The 17895-nt window shown below is 45.4% G+C and overlaps 1 protein-coding gene across 1 annotated transcript in view; it reads left to right on the forward strand.

Annotated features, from left to right (window-relative positions):
- Positions 1-252: 252 nt before the first annotated feature.
- Positions 253-17895, forward strand: part of gem (GTP binding protein overexpressed in skeletal muscle) — a 40081-nt gene continuing 22438 nt past the window's right edge. The window contains exons 1-2 of the mRNA XM_033020110.1: positions 253-924; positions 6712-7086. Coding sequence (XP_032876001.1) covers positions 6759-7086 — 328 coding nt within the window. The 5' untranslated portion in view covers positions 253-924; positions 6712-6758. The remainder of the gene's footprint in view (positions 925-6711; positions 7087-17895) is intronic.

Below are 17895 nucleotides of genomic sequence, written 5' to 3' on the forward strand. Positions count from 1 at the left end.
ACCTGTCTCGGACAAAACTCTGATTATTAACAACCACTTTCTGTTATTTGCACTTTACCAGTTTATTTATTCATGTGTGTATATATTTATATCATGGTATATGGACACATTTATCTGTTTTGTAGTAAATGCCTACTATTTTCTGTGTGCTGAAGCAAAGCAAGAATTGCATTGTCCTATACAGGGACACACGACAATAAACTCACTTGAACTTAAAGGCACGGTGCCGGAGCCCTTGGTTATGCTCCAAAATGTTGTTTGGAAAGTTTTGAAATGGAGATAAAGCGTTCTGGGTAGGTGCAGTAAAGGAATGTGTATGTACAGGAGAGGGGACGATGCTGTATCGGGGGAGACCCGGACTGGATTCAATGAAGAATCGCAACATTAGCTTCCCCGCTTGGAAATTGAGTTTCAATCTGTTTGTGACCGCATTCTTCGGATTTAAGAACGAAAAAAAAAATCAAGACTTAAAAGTTTCCGTGAACTGAAATGAGTGAACATGACTGACGCCGTTATTTGCTTCGTTCAGTAATAGAAACACAAGGGGTTTTTTCTCTCTCTACCAAAGATAAGACACAACAACGCTGGAGTAACTCAGCGGGACAGACAGACAGACAGCGTCTCCGGCGAGAGGGAACGGGTGACTTCTTTGTGTTGGGAGTGGGACCATGAAGGGAGGAGACAGGGAGGGAGATTTGTGGTCTGAGTTTTACTTCCATGGAGTGTCGGGGGAGCTTGGAGTTTAGTGACATCACGGAAAAGCCCTGTTCTGATCAGATCTGCTTAATATAAACCAGAAGAGAGAAGCAGAGAGAATTAGAGCGAATCGACGGCACAATCACAGAGGATTAGATTTTAAATCAACAACCCTAAACGTTGCAACTAGAAACAAACCAGAACGCCGGAGCTCACAGCAGGAGTAGGGTAAGTAACTTTAGCTACTATCTGTTGCTCGGTGTGGATATATATATATATTTTATAGCATTTTGTACAGAATGCAAAAAGCATAGTAGAATTCAGTGCACAATAAATTGAAAAACTGCTTCACGCCGTGAAAGAACTTATAAATTTAGAACATTTAAATAATTTGGAAAAAAATATGTTTTGCAATTTTATTGTGTACTGAATTCAAATTCACAAAATGCAAAAAACATCATATATATATATACACACACGCAAAATCCCCCATATACATATATGATTTTTTTGCATTCTGTAGAAAATGCGTTCGCATTATATATATATAAATGTGAATTAGCATTTTCTACAGAATGCAAAAAAAGTCGTATATATATATATATATATAATCATATATATAGATATATATCTATATATATGATGTTTTTTGCAGTCTTTGAATTCGAATTCAATGAACAATAAATTGCAAAACATATATATATTTTTCCAAATTATCTAAATATATATATAGCATTTTCTGCAGAATGCAAAAATCATGATAGAATTCAGTTTTCAAAACCTCTTCACGCCGTGAAAGAATTACAAATATCGTTCAATAAACAATCCCTTTCCAAGGCAAATCATGTGCCAGGCGAGTTTGTGTTTTGCGAAATGTTTTCATTTGCAAAGCGTGCGAGGGAATTAAAAGGAGGGTTAGAGCGGCCCGTCGTTTTGCATTCGTTTCCCATGCGTTTTATTCGCGTGGGGGTTTCTTTGCTGTGACAAGGAACTGCAGGTGCCGGAATCTTGAGTAAAGTGCAAAAGTGCCGGAGGGTCTCGGCGGCTCGGGCTGTGGAAGGAATGGACGGTCTGTTCCGGACAGTCTGTCCACAGATGCTGCCTGACCCGCTGTAGTTCCCCCCAGCACTCTGTGTGTTTTTCTCCACGTAATCTTTACCAGTCTTGTGTCAGTGGTTTGCGAGAAAGCTTTTGGGTCCCTGACTCTTTTACTGCAGCGAGTTACAAGCCAGTTGAAAAAGTTTGTTGAAAGTTGCATGAGGGCGAAGATGTTATTCGTGGGAAAGGAACCCCTCTCTCTCTCAGTCTCCATCCTTCCCCCTTCCCAGTTCTCCAACTAGTCTGACTGTCCCATTGATTTAATGTTATCTCTGTATGCTTCATTGTCACCTTCCCCAGATAACAATGATTCTACATTTCCCTTGATCCACATCCATTTTGATGTCTCGTTTTCACACCTTATCTCTCGTTTCCATCTCCCCTGACTCAGTCTGAAGAAGGGTCTCGACTCGAAACGTCGCCCATTCTTTTTTCTATCCAGAGATGCTGCCTGTCCCGCTAAGTTACTCCAGCAGTTTGCTATTCTCGCTATCGAGGGAGTGCAGCGTAGGTTTGCAAGGTTAATTCCCGGGATGGCGGGACTGTCATGTGTTGATAGAATGGAGCAGCTGGGCTTGTATACACTGGAATTTAGAAGGATGAGAGGATATCTTATTTAAACATATAAGGTTATTAAGGGTTTGGACACGCTAGAGGCAGGAAACATGTTCCCGATGTTGGGGGAGTCCAGAACCAGGATTTAAGAATAAGGGGTAAGCCATTTAGAACGGAGATGAGGAAACACTTTTTCACACAGAGAGTTGTGAGTCTGTGGAATCCTCTGCCTCCGAGGGTGGTGGAGGCCGGTTCTCTGGATGCTTTCAAGACAGAGTTAGATAGGGCTCTTAAAAATAGCGGAGTCAAGGGGTACGGGGTGAAGGCAGGAACGGGGTACTGATTGTGGATGATCAGTTATGTTCACAGTGAATGGCGGTGCTGGCTCGAAGGGCCGAATGGCCTCCTCCTGCATCAGGTCCATTGTCTATTGTTTGTGTCCATCTCCCATTCCAGTGAATAATTTTATTTAATTTCTTGTTTATTATGGATGAATTAGTTATGAGATAAATACCTTGGTGATCAGGTTTACATGTGAATGCTTTTCAACTCTTTGCTCTAATCAACACAGTTGATGTGATGGTTCTTGTTGGTGCTGATATGATCAAAACACAAAGTGCTGGAGAAACAAGAGAGAGAGTTGGATTTAGCTGTTAGGACTAGTGGAATCAAGGGATACGGGGAGAAGGCAGGAACGGGGCACTGATTCTGGATGATCAGCCATGATCATATTGAATGGCGGTGCTGGCTCGAGGGGCCGAATGGCCTACTCCTGCACCTATTTTCTATGTTAACTCAGCGGGTCAGGCAGCATCTGTGGAGGGAATGGGCAGATGACCGTTTCGGGTCAGGACCTTCAGACTGTGCAGGAAGGAACTGCAGATGCTGGTTTACACCGAAGATAGACACAAGATGCTGGAGTAACTCAGCGGGTCAGACAGCATCTCTGGAGAAAAGGAATAGTTGACCTTTCGGGCTGGGACTTTTCTTCAGACATTGTAATCTGAAGAATTCTGATCTGAAGAACTCCCACCCTGAAGAAGGATCTCATTTTCTTTTCTCCAGAGATGCTGCCTGACCCGCCGAGTATCACTAGCAATTTAGTTGAGTTTAGTTTATTGTCACGTGCACAGTGAAAAGCTTTTGTTGCGCTCTAACCAGTCAGCAGAAAGACAATACATGATTGCATTTAATGTAAGATAAAGTCCGGTAAAGTCCGATGCAAGATAGTCCGAGGGTGTCAGAGGAGGTCGATGGGAGGTTAGGACCGCTCTCTAGTTGGTGATAGGATGGTAACAGCTGGGAAGAAACTGTCCCTGAATATGGAGGTGTGCGTTTTCACACTTCTGTACCTCTTGCCTGATGGGAGAGGGGAGAAGAGGGAGTGACCGGGGTGGGACTGGTCCTTGATTATGCTCAGGATGCCAGCGCCTGTAGTTCCTTGTGTCTCCAGTTTCATTTTGTTTCCTTTTCTGGTTATTTGCGATCAATTAGTGGTTTTTTTAAAAAATGCTTTTGCGTGCAACTGTCTTTGAATTTGTTGCTCTAACAGTCACTATGATCTTTCTGATGTTTAAGAAAGAACTGCAGATGCTGCAAAAATCGAAGGTAGACCAAAAATGCTGGGGAAGCTCAGCAGGTGAGGCAGCATCTATGGAGCGAAGGAATAGGCGACGTTTCGGGTCTCGACTGAGTTTCTCAGCATTTTTGTCTACCTATGATCTTTCTTATGGTATGTTCTTTCTTACTGGTATATGTTTCAACGGTATTTTTAACTTTAAAAATAGACTTTCATTTATTTATGCATCTGTTGCGATAGTATGGTACATACGATTTGTTTGGAGAGCGTGCAAAATAAAGCTTCTCACTGTACCTCGGTACATGTGACATTATAAAGCCTAAACCTCAACTAAAATATCAAGCCCATTAGAGTTGCAAGCTGCACTGATGATAAACAGATCACTTGTGCGAAAGAAGACACAAGGTGCTGGAGTAACGCAGCAGGTCAGGCAGCATCTCGGGAGAACATGGATAGGTGACGTTTCAGGTTGGGACCCTTCTTCAGACTGATTATAGGAGGTGGGGGGGGAGGGGGTGAAGGGGTAGACGGGAGGAGGGGTGAGGCAGCATGACGTATGACAGGGAATAGGTGATGCAGGGGAGAGGGAGATGGGAGGGGGGTTACAATAGACAATAGGTGCAGGAGTAGGCCATTTGGCCCTTCAAGCCGGCACCGCCATTCAATGTGATCATGGCTGATAGGCAGATGGTTGGAGCAAAGGCCAGAGATAAAACACAAAAGGTATGAGACAGGATTGGAGAGCATTGCTTCTTAAACTGGTGAATGGTTCACCCAATGGCGAATGAAATTATTTTGGGGTGAATTAAGCTAGAGGGGTGAATGACAATTTATTCAGATATTTATATATTTTTTTTTCTATACTTAAAAAAGGCATTGACAAAAAAGGCATTGTCATTAAAGTGGTTAGTAAGCTCTTATTGGTTTGAATGTCAGTGGAGCTGGGAATTTTGATATGTTTTTTTCGCTCAACCTATGGTTTTTAATTTCAAAGTAGCAGGATATTTCCCAAATTTACTGTGATATAACCTTTTAGGGAAGATCAGACGAGCTAGTGGGATCATAAATGTATAAACGGCAACACTGGAGGATCGCCGTAGGCAACTGTAACTTTGCTTTGTGTTGCCAATTTACATACTCCATGGTTTTTTGAGCTAGTTTTCCCAGGAAAAAACTGCAGTAATCAAAGCCCGAAACAGTAGGATGGGGCTGAAGCCCAATGTTTAGATGTTGTTTTTTTAAAAATCATTTTGATAGAATGATTTTCCAACTCCAGTGGTAATTTAAAAAAATAAATTTCACTCCTAGTTTTCTTTACATATTTATAGGATGTTGAATAAAAGAAACACTTAAGAAATTAGTTAATTTTGTTTTTTTGCTCGTGTGACAAAATAAATTATATATAAAACTGTACACAAGGGAGAATAAGACGAAGACTAGGTTTGTATTCACTGGAGTTTAGAAGGATGAGGGGGTATCTTATAGAAACATATACAATTATAAAAGGACTGGACAAGCTAGATGCAGGAAAAATGTTGCCAATGTTGGGCGAATCCAGAACCCGGGGGCCACAGTCTTAGAATAAAGGGGAGGTCATTTAAGACTGAGGTGAGAAAAAACGTTTTCACCCAGAGAGTTGTGAATTTATGGAATTCCCTGCCACAGAGGACAGTGGAGGCCAAGTCACTGGATGGATTTAAGAGAGAGTTAGATAGAGCTCTAGGGGCTAGTGGAGTCAAGGGATATGGGGAGAAGGCAGGCACGGGTTATTGATAAGGGACGATCAGCCATGATCACAATGAATGGCGGTGCTGGCTCGAAGGGCCGAATGGCCTCCTCCTGCACCTATTTTCTATGTTTCTATGTTTCTATTACCAAAAAGACATAAGAACATTTGTCAAGGGTGAATGAAATTTTGTGATAAAGGGTGAATGACACTGAAATAATTTAAGAAGCACTGGGTTAGAGGAAGGAAAGTAGCAGCAGGAGGAGAAATAGTGGCAGTCCAGGTGGGGGACAGGGGAGGGGAGAAAAAGGGGGTTAAAAGGTGGTTGTCAGGGGGGCGGGGTTCGATGTTAGAGATAACCTAAAACTGGAGAATTCAATCTTCATTCCTTGTTTCTCAACTTTCCTAAAGTAGCTTTAAAGTCTCAAAAGTCTAAGACTTTTTGCGCATTTGAATTCATAATAACTTTTCCAAAAAAAAATCTCAAGTTTAAACTTTTTGTACATTTGAATTAAGAATAAAGTATCAAAAAAAGTCTAAAAGTCTAAAAACTTTTGCACATTTGAATAAAATAATAGTTTCTAAAAAAAAGTCTAAATCTGTGCATTTGAATTAATAAATAACGTTTCTAAAGTTTAAGAGTCTAAAACATTTTGTACATTTGAATAAAGTTTAAAAAAAAGTCTAAAGTATAAAAGTCTGAAACATTTTGCACATTTGAATTAATAACAAAGTTCCTAAAGTTTAAAGCTCTAAACCTTTTAGCACATTTGGATTAATAATCGTTTCCAAAAAAAAGTCGAAATTCTCAAACTATTTGTACTTTTGAATTAATAATGGTTTGCAAAAGAAAGTATGAAGTCTAAAACTTTTTGTGCATTTGAGTTAATAACAACATTTCTAAAGTTTAAAAGTCCAGAACTTTTTGTACATTTAGATTAATAAAGTTTCCAAAAGTCTCGAACTTTTTGTGCATTTGAATTGAAGTTTCCAAAGAACATAAAGTCGAAGTTGTGAAATGGAGTTTGACGAGCTGTTTTTGTGTGTGTGTTTGCAGCGGAGGGGTGTCTGCGTGCGTGTGTGTGCGAGCCTGGATTGGGAAGCATGACTCTGAACGACTCTAGACGGCGCAGTAGCCCGTCGTTGCGGCCGGGGGCTGCCCAGCAGCGGTGGAGTGTCCCCGCGGACGGTCGGCAGCTGTGGAGCAGGGGCAGCGTGCTGCACATGGTGCGCTCCAAGTCGTGCATGGATCCCCAGCAGCCCTACAGGGGGAGCTGGTCCTCCGAGTCCTCCGACTCTGCCACTTCCACTGACTCCAACAGCAGCCTCTACCGAGTGGTGGTGATCGGCGAAGAGGGAGTCGGAAAGTCCACCCTGACCAGTATATTCGCTGGACTGCAGAATAACCTGGACAATTGGGACATGTCAGGGGGTAAGGAATTCACCTTTTAAAAACAAAAAAATGTAAGAACTTCAATTGCATTTAGAAATACTCGACTGTTCACCAACTATATCAAAGGAATGTGTGGGAAGGAACTGCAGATTCTGGTTTACACTGAAGATAGACACAAAGAGCTGGAGTAACTCAGCGGGACAGGCAGCATCTCTGGACAGAAGGAATGGAGAGAGGAATTAGATTGGGTAGAGATGCACAGTATTTTGCCCAGAGTAGGTGAATGGAGGTGCAGAGGACATAGATTTAAGGTCAAGGGAGGAAACATTTAACAGGAATCGGAGGGGGTAACATTTTAGCAGGGACTATCCCAACGTTTAAGAAACAGTTAGTCAGGTATGTGGATAGGACAGGTTTGGAGGGATATGGGCCAAGCGCAGGCATGTAGGACTAGTGTAGCTGGGACATGTTGGCCGGTGTGGGCAAGTTGTGACTATGAATGGGTGACATTTTGGGTCGAGACCCTTCATCTGTCTGTTGATAGCACAGATTAAATGGGAATGCGGGTTAAGGTGAGGATGCAAATAATCCAATTCCCACACTGACCCACCGAGTCTGATGGGGGGTGTCGACCCAAAACGTCACCTATTCCTTTTCTCCAGAGATGCTGCCTGACCCGCTGAGCTACTCCAGCATTATGTGTCTACCCACACTGACCTTCCTGTCCTGGGCCTCCTCCACTGTCAGAGTGAGGCCACACGCAAATCGGAGGAACAGCACCTCATATTTTGTTTAAGAAGGAACTGCAGATGCTGGAAAATCGAAGGTAGACAAAAGTGCTGGGGAAACTCAGCGGGTGCAGCAGCATCTATGGAGCGAAGGAAATAGGCAACGTTTCGGGCCGAAACCCTCCTTCAGACTGAAGAAGGGTTTCAGCCCGAAACGTTGCCTATTTCCTTCCCTCCATAGATGCTGCTGCACCCGCTGAGTTTCTCCAGCACTTTTGTCTACCAGCAGTTCATATTTCGCTTGGGCACCTTACACCCCAGCATTTTCTCCAGAGATGCTGCCTGACCCTCTGAGTTACTCCACAATTTGTGTTTCACTGCAAAGAAGCTTCATTGGTGGGTGGGTTAGAGAAGATGAGTGAGTGGTCAACCACGTGGACAAAAATGAGCTTCAGTACTTTGGTAAATAATAGATCCTGAATACTTTATAAATGTTGGGAGATCGGGGCTTGTGGATTTGTGTTTAGTTTAGTTTGGAGATACAACAGGGAAATAGGTCCTTCGGCCCACCAAGACCACACTGACGAGCGATCCCCGCACATTAACACTATCCTACACACACTAGGGACAATTTAAACTTATACCAAGCCAATCAACCTACAAACCTGTAGGGCCTTTGAAATGCGGAAAGAAACCGAAGATCTCGGAGAAAACCCACGCAGTCACGGTGAGAACGTGCAAACTCCGTACAGGCAGCACCCGTGGTCGGAATGGAACCTGGGTCTCCGGCGCTGCAAGCGCATTAAGGGAGGAACATCTACCGCTGTGCCAACATGCGTCCTTGTTCAGGGAGATTTCATGTTTACTTGGTCATAGTGTCATACATCACGGAAACAGGCCCTTCGGCCCAACTTGTCCATGCTGACCAAGATGCCCCATCTATACTCGTCCCACCTGCCCGCGTTTCCTTCTAAACCATTCCTATCCATGTAATCATAATCATAATCGTACTTTATTAGCCAAGTATGTTTTGCAACATACGAGGAATTTGATTTGCCGTACAGTCATACCATTAAAAAGCAGCGGAACACACAAAATACATTTTAACATAAACATCCACCACCGTGACTCCCCCACATTCCCCACTGTAATGGAAGGCGATAAAAAGTTCAAGCTCCTGGATCGTGGGATGTCAGTTCCCCCGCGCCGGGCAATCTGACCTTGGGTCGGGGCTGGTTGAAACCTTCCGCGACTGGAGAATCCCGACCGGTCTCTACCTGAGACTGCGGACTCCGCGATGTTGAAATCCGTAGGCAGCGGTTGGAGAGTCGATCCCAGGCAAGGTCCATGGCCCCGCGGTGGGGCTCAAAGTCAGTCCCGAGCAAGGCCTCTAGCTCCATGATTTTAGGCCGCAGAGCGACCGGAGATACAACCCGGAAAACAATCGCATCCCCGGCAAGGTAAGAGATTGAAAAAATGTTTCCCCCGACCCCCTCCCCCCTCCCCCCACATAAAGCGAACCAGAGAACACAAACTTCTAAAACACACTACAAATAACAAAAAAATCGACATTGTGCGGCGCCCCCTGGTGGTATCTGTGCAAATGTCTTTTAAGTGTTATAGTACCTGCCTCAACCACTTCCTCTGTTAGCTTGTACCATATAGCCACCATGCTCCATGTGGAAAAGTTGCCCCTCAGGTTCTTATCAAATCTTCCCCCCCTTGTCATAACCATGTTCTTGATTCCCCTACTCTGGGTAAAAGGCTGGGTCCACGAGTGGAAACTAACGTTTGGATGCAGCAGGCAAATAATAGGTTGGCCTTTTACTGCAAGACGATTTGACTGTGGGCAGCACGGTGGCGCAGCGGTAGAGTTGCTGCCTTACAGCACCAGAGACCCGGGTTCGATCCCGGCTACGGGTGCTGTCTGTACGGAGTTTGTACGTTCTCCCCGTGACCTGCGGGGGTTTTCTTCGAGATCTTCGGTTTCCTCCCACACTCCAAAGGCGTACAGGTTTGTAGGTTAATTGGCTTGGTATAAAATGTAAATTGTCCCCAGTGTGTGTGTGTGTGTAGGACAGTATTAATGTGTGGAGATCGCTGGCCGGTGCAGACTCGGTGGGCTGAAGGGCCTGTTTCCGCGCTGTGTCTCTTGTAACTAAACAACAAGAGTAAAGACATCTTACAATGATTATATAAGGGCATTGGTGAGACCGCAATTGGAATATCGTCAACAGTTTTAGTTGCCTAGCCTACAGAAGGATATATTTCCCACAGGGTTCATTAAATTGCTCGCTGGGTCTGCTTATCCAGAGTTCAGAAGAAACAGAGGAGATTTTATTGATTCCCTCCAAACCGACCATCGATCACCCGTCTACCACCAGTTCTATGTTATCCCACTTTCACAACTTCTCCCCGTGAATTGGGGGCAATTTACAGCGGCCAGTTAACCAACAAACCCGCACGTCCTTTGGGATGTGGGAGGAAACCAGAGCACCCTGAGGAAACCCACGCAATCTGAGGGAGAACGCGCAAATTCCACATAGACAGCACCCGAGGTCAGGATCAATAGACAATAGACAATAGGTGCAGGAGTAGGCCATTCGGCCCTTCGAGCCAGCACCCCCATTCAATGTGACCATGGCTGATCATCCCCAATGCACTTTCGAGTTCATTTCAAAATTCTTTTATTTGTTTTTAAATCGTTGAATGGGCTCGCCCCACCTTACCTCTCTGAGCTGCTCCACCTATATGCTCCTGCCCGGTGCCTCAGGTCAGCTGATCAGCTGCTCCTTGAGGTACCAAGGTCTAAGCGGAAGCTCAGAGGGGATAGAGCCTTTTCTGTTGCTGCTCCGGCACTCTGGAACACCTTGCCGCTGCACATCAGACAGGCCCCCTCACTGTCCATCTTCAAATCCTCCCTAAAAACTCATTTTTATTCTTTGGCTTTCGACACTGGCTGAGGCATTGCTCCTGTTCTTAGTGCTTTTAATGTCTTTTAATTTTTAGTGTGTTTTTTATAGTCCTTCGTTTTACGGTTTTTAATGGTTTGTAATAGCTTTTTGTCCATGAGTTCTCATGTACAGCACTTTGTGGCAACTGCAGTTGTTTAAAGTGCTTTATAAATAAAGTTATTATTATTATTATTATTAATCAGTACCTCGTTCCTGCCTTCACCCCATATCCCCTGACTCCGCTATCTTTAAGAGCACTATCCTAGCTCTCTCTTGAAAGTATCCAGAGAACCGGCCTCCACCGCCCTCTGAGGCAGAGAACTCCACAGACTCACAACTCTCGGTGTGAAAAAGGGGTCTCTGGCGCTGTGAGGCAGCAACTCTACCAGATGCGCTACTGTGCCGCGAATCTTGAGTCATGCCAAGTTCATTTGGGGGCTCAATAGGTTGGAGGTGGGGAGGGTGTTTCTCCTGGCTAAGTAGTCAAGAATTAGGAATCAGAGTCCCAGAATAACAAGTGGGCCATTTACAACAGTCACCGAGAGGGTGGTGAATATGTGGGCAAGGTAGATAGACCGTTGATTGCATTGGATTTTAGACTTTAGTCTTTAGAGATACAGCACGGAAAGATCGCGTTCATAAGTGATAGGAGCAGAAATTAAGCCATCAAGTCTACTCCACTATTCACACATGGCTGATCTATCTCTCCCTCCTAACCCCATTCTCCTGCCTTCTCCCCATAACCTCTGACACCTATATTAATCAATAACTCCACAGATTCACCAACCTCTGACCAAAGAAATTCCTCCTCATCTCTATCCTAAAGTAACGTCCATTAATTCTGAGGCTATGACCCCTGGTCCTAGACTCCCCCACAAGTGGAAACATCCACTCTATCCAGGCCTTTCACTATTCGGTAATTTTCAATGAGGTCCACCCCTCATTCTTCTAAACTCCAGCGAGTACAGGCCCAGTGCCGTCAAACGCTCATCATATGTTAATCCGCTCATTCCTGGGATTATTCTTGTAAACCTTATTTGGACCCTCTCCAGAGTCAGCAAATTCTTTCTACATATGGGGCCCAAAATTGCTCACAATACTCCGAATGCTGACTGACCAGCGCCTTATAGAGCCTCAGCATTTCACCCCTGTTTTTGTATTCTAGTCCTCTTGAAATAAATATTAGCATTGCGTTTGCCTACCTTACTACCGGAAAGAGGCCCTTCAGCCCACCGAATCCATGCCAGCCAGCGATCACCCGTACACCAGCACTATTCTACACACTAGGGACAATTTACAATTTTACCGAAGCCAATTAACACACAAACCTGCGATTCTTTGGAGTGTGGGAGGAAACCAGAGCGCCCAGAGAAAACCCAATGCGGTCACAGGGAAGAACGTAGGAACTCTGCATAGACGGGACCCGTAGTCAGGATCGAACCCGGGACTCTGGCGCTACTAGGCAGGCAACTCTACCGCTGTGCCACTGTGCCATCCTGAAAATAGCCGTGGAACGAAGGTATGGCGGGCTTGGGCAGCAAAGTAGCGTTGTGATGGAAGATGAGCTGCGATCTTGCCGGACGATAGAACATGTTCGATGGGCCGAATGGCCCACTGCTGCTCTCATGAACGTTGCGTATTGCCTTTCGTCCCTTTCATGATCCGCTGCGTTCACTTTGCAATTCATTATTTTGAGGTGATATCCCTAACCCAAGATAAACAAATCTGGCTGCCAATTTGCAATAAAGTAGGCCGAAACAAACAGTAATAAGACAAATGGCCAGATATTTCATTCTCTGCGGACGACTTTGTTTGAGAAATAGATACTGATCAGGTTGGAGAGAGAACCTCTGGTTCTGCTTTGAAGGGCGACATTGAATCTTCGACACACACCTCAGAAGACACTGAGAGCCTTTGTTCAGAGTCTCATTCAAGGAATGACTCTTTCAGCAGCGGTCTGCACTTGCATGTCAGCCTACACCTTGAGTGCAAGTCCTCAACATGCAGCAAGAACACACACTCCTCTCAACATGGAAACCTCTTTGGCATGGGCAGTGGAAAGTTATCTTGGAACTAATTTCCTTTCTTGCCTGTTCTTGCCAAGGCATGATGCGCTCGTTCAGATTGCGTAACTCTGTAAGAATGAGAATGTTAAAGGGTGTTCATGCTGAGGGCGACACTGCTGTTACATTTTTGGCGTGCAGCTCTTCAAGACCTCCAATTTCTACATTAGAACGAGAAATGTTGTTATATGTTACTGACGAGGATGTTGCCAGGACTCGAGGGCCTGAGAGATCCTGTTATATCCATGTACTTGTCTGGGGGAGTCCAGAACCAGGGGCCACAGTTTAAGTAGTTAGGTGTAGGCCATTTAGAACGGAGACGAGGAAACACTTTTTCTCACAGAGAGTTGCGAGTTTGTGAAATTCTCTGCCTCAGGAGGCCTGTTCTCCGGATACTTTCAAGAGAGAGCTAGATAGGGCTCTTAAAGATACCGGAGTCAGGGGATATGGGGAGAAGGCAGGAACGGGGTACTGATTAGGGATGATCAGCCATGATCACATTGAATGGCAGTGCTGGCTCGAAGGGCCGAATGGCCTACTCCTGCACCTATTGTCTATTGCCTATTGAGAGGTTGAGCAGGCTGGGACTCTATTCCTCAGAGCACAGGAGGATGAGGGGTGATCTTATAGAGGTGTATAAAATCATGAGAGGAATAGATCGGGTAGATGCACAGAGTAGGGTCATCGAGAACCAGAGAACATTGGTTTAAGGTGAGGGAGGGGGGAAAGATTTAATAGGTATCTGAGGGGTAACTTTTTCACGCAATGGGTGGTAGTTGTACGGAACGAACTGCCAGAGGAGGTAGTTAAGGCAAGTACTATCGCAACGTTTAAGAACCAATTAGACAACACATGAATAGGACAAGTTTAGAGTGATATGGGTCAAACACAGCCCGGTGGGTCTAGTGTATATGGGACATGTTGTCCGGTGTGGGCAAGTTGGGCCGAAGGGCCTGTTTCCACGCTGTATGACTAATGTAATTTAATAATAATTCTGTTATTAATAATAATATAATTTCCCATTATATCTTGCTAACGCCGTTACATTAGACTTTAAAGTTGCTTTAAAGGCCCTTGTGGTAACAGGCCCTTCGGCCCACCATACATTAGCACCATCTCACACATCAGGGGCAACTTGTAAATTAACCGGTACGTCTTTGGAGTGCGGGCTGAAACCGGGGCTCCCGGAGAAAACCCACGCTGGTCACATGGAGAATGTCCAATCCCCGTGTAGACAGCACCCGTAGTCAGGATCGAACCCGGGTCTCTGGCGCTGTAAGGCAGCGACTCTACCCCTGCGCCACCGTGCTGCCCTGTTAGGGAGAACTGAGACTTAATCAGTGGGTATGTGTTTAAAATAGGAACCGCTGATGTCAGCAAGAACCGGCCCTCAGAATACTTCCATTGAAAGTATTGATAATTAAAAGCAGTGATTAGGTTTGACATCTCAAGTTACAGCTGTGTAAACAAAGACGACCCTCTATTAGAACAGCAGGCAGCCACTCCATGTAAGTGGTTCTTGTAATCGATGGTGGTATTTATAGATCGACACAAAATGCTGGAGTAACTCAGCGGGTCAGAGATGCTGCATGACCCGCTGAGTTACTCCAGCATTTTGTGTCTATCTTCGGTGTAAACCAGCGCCTGCAGTTCCTTCCTACACGTGGTATTTCTTGAGCATGATAGACAATAGACAATAGGTGCAGGAGTAGGCCATTTGGCCCTTCGAGCCACTCAATGTGATCATGGCTGATCATCCCCAATCAGCGAATGGTATGTTAGCTTTCATAGCAAAAGGATTTGAGTATAGGAGCAGGGAGGTTCTACTGCAGTTGTACAGGGTCTTGGTGAGACCACACCTGGAGTATTGCGTACAGTTTTGGTCTCCAAATCTGAGGAAGGACATTATTGCCATAGAGGGAGTGCAGAGAAGGTTCACCAGACTGATTCCTGGGATGTCAGGACTGTCTTATGAAGAAAGACTGGATAGACTTGGTTTATACTCTCTAGAATTTAGGAGATTGAGAGGGGATCTTATAGAAACTTACAAAATTCTTAAGGGGTTGGACAGGCTAGATGCAGGAAGATTGCTCCCGATGTTGGGGAAGTCCAGGACAAGGGGTCACAGCTTAAGGATAAGGGGGAAATCCTTTAAAACCGAGATGAGAAGAACTTTTTTCACACAGAGAGTGGTGAATCTCTGGAACTCTCTGCCACAGAGGGTAGTCGAGGCCAGTTCATTGGCTATATTTAAGAGGGAGTTAGATGTGGCCCTTGTGGCTAAGGGGATCAGAGGGTATGGAGAGAAGGCAGGTACGGGATACTGAGTTGGATGATCAGCCATGATCATATTGAATGGCGGTGCAGGCTCGAAGGGCCGAATGGCCTACTCCTGCACCTAATTTCTATGTTTCTATGTTTCTAGTACCCCGTTCCTGCCTTCTCCCCATATCCCCTGACTCCGCTATCTTTAAGAGCCCTATCTAGCTCTCTCTTGAAAGCACCCAGAGAACCTGCCTACACCGACCTCGGAGGCAGAGAATTCCACAGATTCACAACTCTCTGTGAGAAAAAGTGTTTCCTCATCTCCGTTCTAAATGGCTTACTCCTTATTCTTAAACTGTGGCCCCTGGTTCTGGACTCCCCCAACATCGGGAACATGTTTCCTGCCTCTAGTGTGTCCAAGCCCTTAACAATCTTATATGTTTCAATGAGATCTCCTCTCATCCTTCTAAACTCCAAGAGTGTACAAGCCCAGCCGCTCCATTCTCTCAGCATATGACAGTCCCGCCATCCCGGGAATTAACCTTGTAAACCTACGCTGCACTCCCTCAATAGCAAGAATGTCCTTCCTCAAATTAGGGGACCAAAACTGCACACAATTGGTTCCTGAATGTGCACACTATGTGGAAATAAAACATGGTAGCAAATGTAATTGGTAGAGTTGCTGCCTTACACGCTTACAGCGCCGGAGACCCGGGTTCGATCCTGACCACGGGCGCCGTCTGCACGGAGTTTGTACGTTCTCCCCGTGACCTGCGTGGGCTTTCTTCAGGTGCCCCGGTTTCCTCCCACACTCCAAAGACGTACAGGTTTGTAGGTTAAATGCCTTGGTATCAATGTAAATTGTCCCTAGTGTGTGCAGGATAGTGTTAGTGTGCGGGGATCACAGGTCGGTGCGGACACGGTGGGCCGAAGGGCCTATTTCCGCGCTGCATTTGTAACTAAACTAAACTAAACCCAGCCGGTCGGGCAGCATCTTTAAAGGGAATGGACAGGTGACGTTTCGGGTCGAGAGCCTTCTTCAGATTCCGATATACAGTTTGAATATAGGAACAGAGCCAGTACAACATGACCATGAGGCATTTCCATTTGGAAGGTTTGGCTGCAGCTGATGTTGGATTTTTAAGGAAAATCGAAAATGTGCAGATGCTCGAAATTAAAAATAGAAACTGGAAATGTTGGAAACACTCAACAGTTCAGGCATCTTTGGAAGGAAAAATGCTTCATGCTTTGATTCTGGGGAGATTTGACAGAACTCAGCTCCGACTAAGGTTCCCAGACCGAAATGTTAACTGTTTCATCTTCCACAGATGCTGCCTGACCTGCTGAATGATTCCAGCATTTTCTACCATTGTTGCATTTTTAATATTGATTGATACTTTATTAACGTACGTGACGAGTCACAGCGGAATTATTTATTTTGCGTACCATACACGAGGTATGCAAGAAGTCAATAGACAACAGACCATAGACAATAGGTGCAGGAGTAGGCCATTCGGCCCTTCGAGCCAGTACCACCATTCAATGTATAATGGCTGATCATCCCCAATATCCCCTGACCGCTATCTTTAAGAGCCCTATCTAGTTCTCTCTTGAAAGTATCCAGAGAACCGGCCTCTGAGGCAGAGAATTCCACAGACTCACCACCCTCTCTGGGATAAAGTGTTTCCTTGTCTCCGTTCCAAATGGCTTACTCCTTATTCTTAAACTGTGGCCCCTGGTTCTGGACTCTCCCAACATCGGCCACTTATAGGGCGCTGACTAAGTTACAAAGTGTTCATTACTGTCCCCGATGGGCCCTCTTTGTTCTCGGCAGACCCCCCACCCCACACTGGGACCCTCTTTGTTCTCGGCGGCCTGTCCGATCTCCAGCACCCCCCCTCTTGGACGGCTTCACGGCACTCACCGGGAGCTTCCACCGCCCCCCCCCCCCCCCGCTCCTCGATGGTCCAGCTCACTCTTCCAAATGGCCCGCCATGTTCCTCGTTGATTTCACGAGGGTCCTTCCTCGCTCTCGCGGCACGGGTCCCCTTGACAACCGCAGCGGTGATCCGGGACTACCGGAGGGCGTGGGCCCCACTCCTTGTATGTGCATGTTTGGTTGAGGTGGTGTACAGGTCATTCTGTAATTGTGTTAGTGTGTGGGAAGGAACTGCAGATGCTTGGTTTACACTGAAGATAAACACGAAATGCTGGAGTAACTCAGCGGGACAGGCGGCATCACTGGATAACTTAGATCACCTGGGTAGTTGATAAACTTGTACAGACTTTATCAAGACTTTAGTGCTTTGAAACTGTTGATTCCTCTGCATACATGGGACATTCTCGTCAACTGACTCCCCCAACATCGGGAACATTTTTCCTGCATCTAGCCTGTCCAATCCTTTAAGAATTATACATATGTTTCTATAAGATAACCTCTCATCCTTCTAAATTCCTGTGAATATAAGCCCAGTCGACCCATTCTTTCATCAAATGTTAGTCCCGCCATCCTGGGAATTAACCTGGTGAACCTACGCTGCACTTCCTCAATAGCAATAATGTCCTTCCTCAAATTAGGAGACCAAAATTGCACACAATACTCCAGGTGCGGTCTCACCAGGACCCTGTACAACTGCAGTAGGACCTCCTTGCTCCTAAACACAAATCCTCTCGCAATGAAGGCCAACATGCCATTAGCTTTCTTCACTGCCTGCTGTACCTGCATGCTTACTTTCAGTGACTGATGTACAAGCACACCCAGGTCTCGTTACACCTCCCCTTTTCCTAATCTGACACCATTCAGATAATAATCTGCCTTCATGTTCTTGCCACCAAAGT

This window comes from Amblyraja radiata, chromosome 4, assembly GCF_010909765.2.
Source record: "Amblyraja radiata isolate CabotCenter1 chromosome 4, sAmbRad1.1.pri, whole genome shotgun sequence".
Lineage (NCBI taxonomy): Eukaryota > Metazoa > Chordata > Chondrichthyes > Rajiformes > Rajidae > Amblyraja > Amblyraja radiata.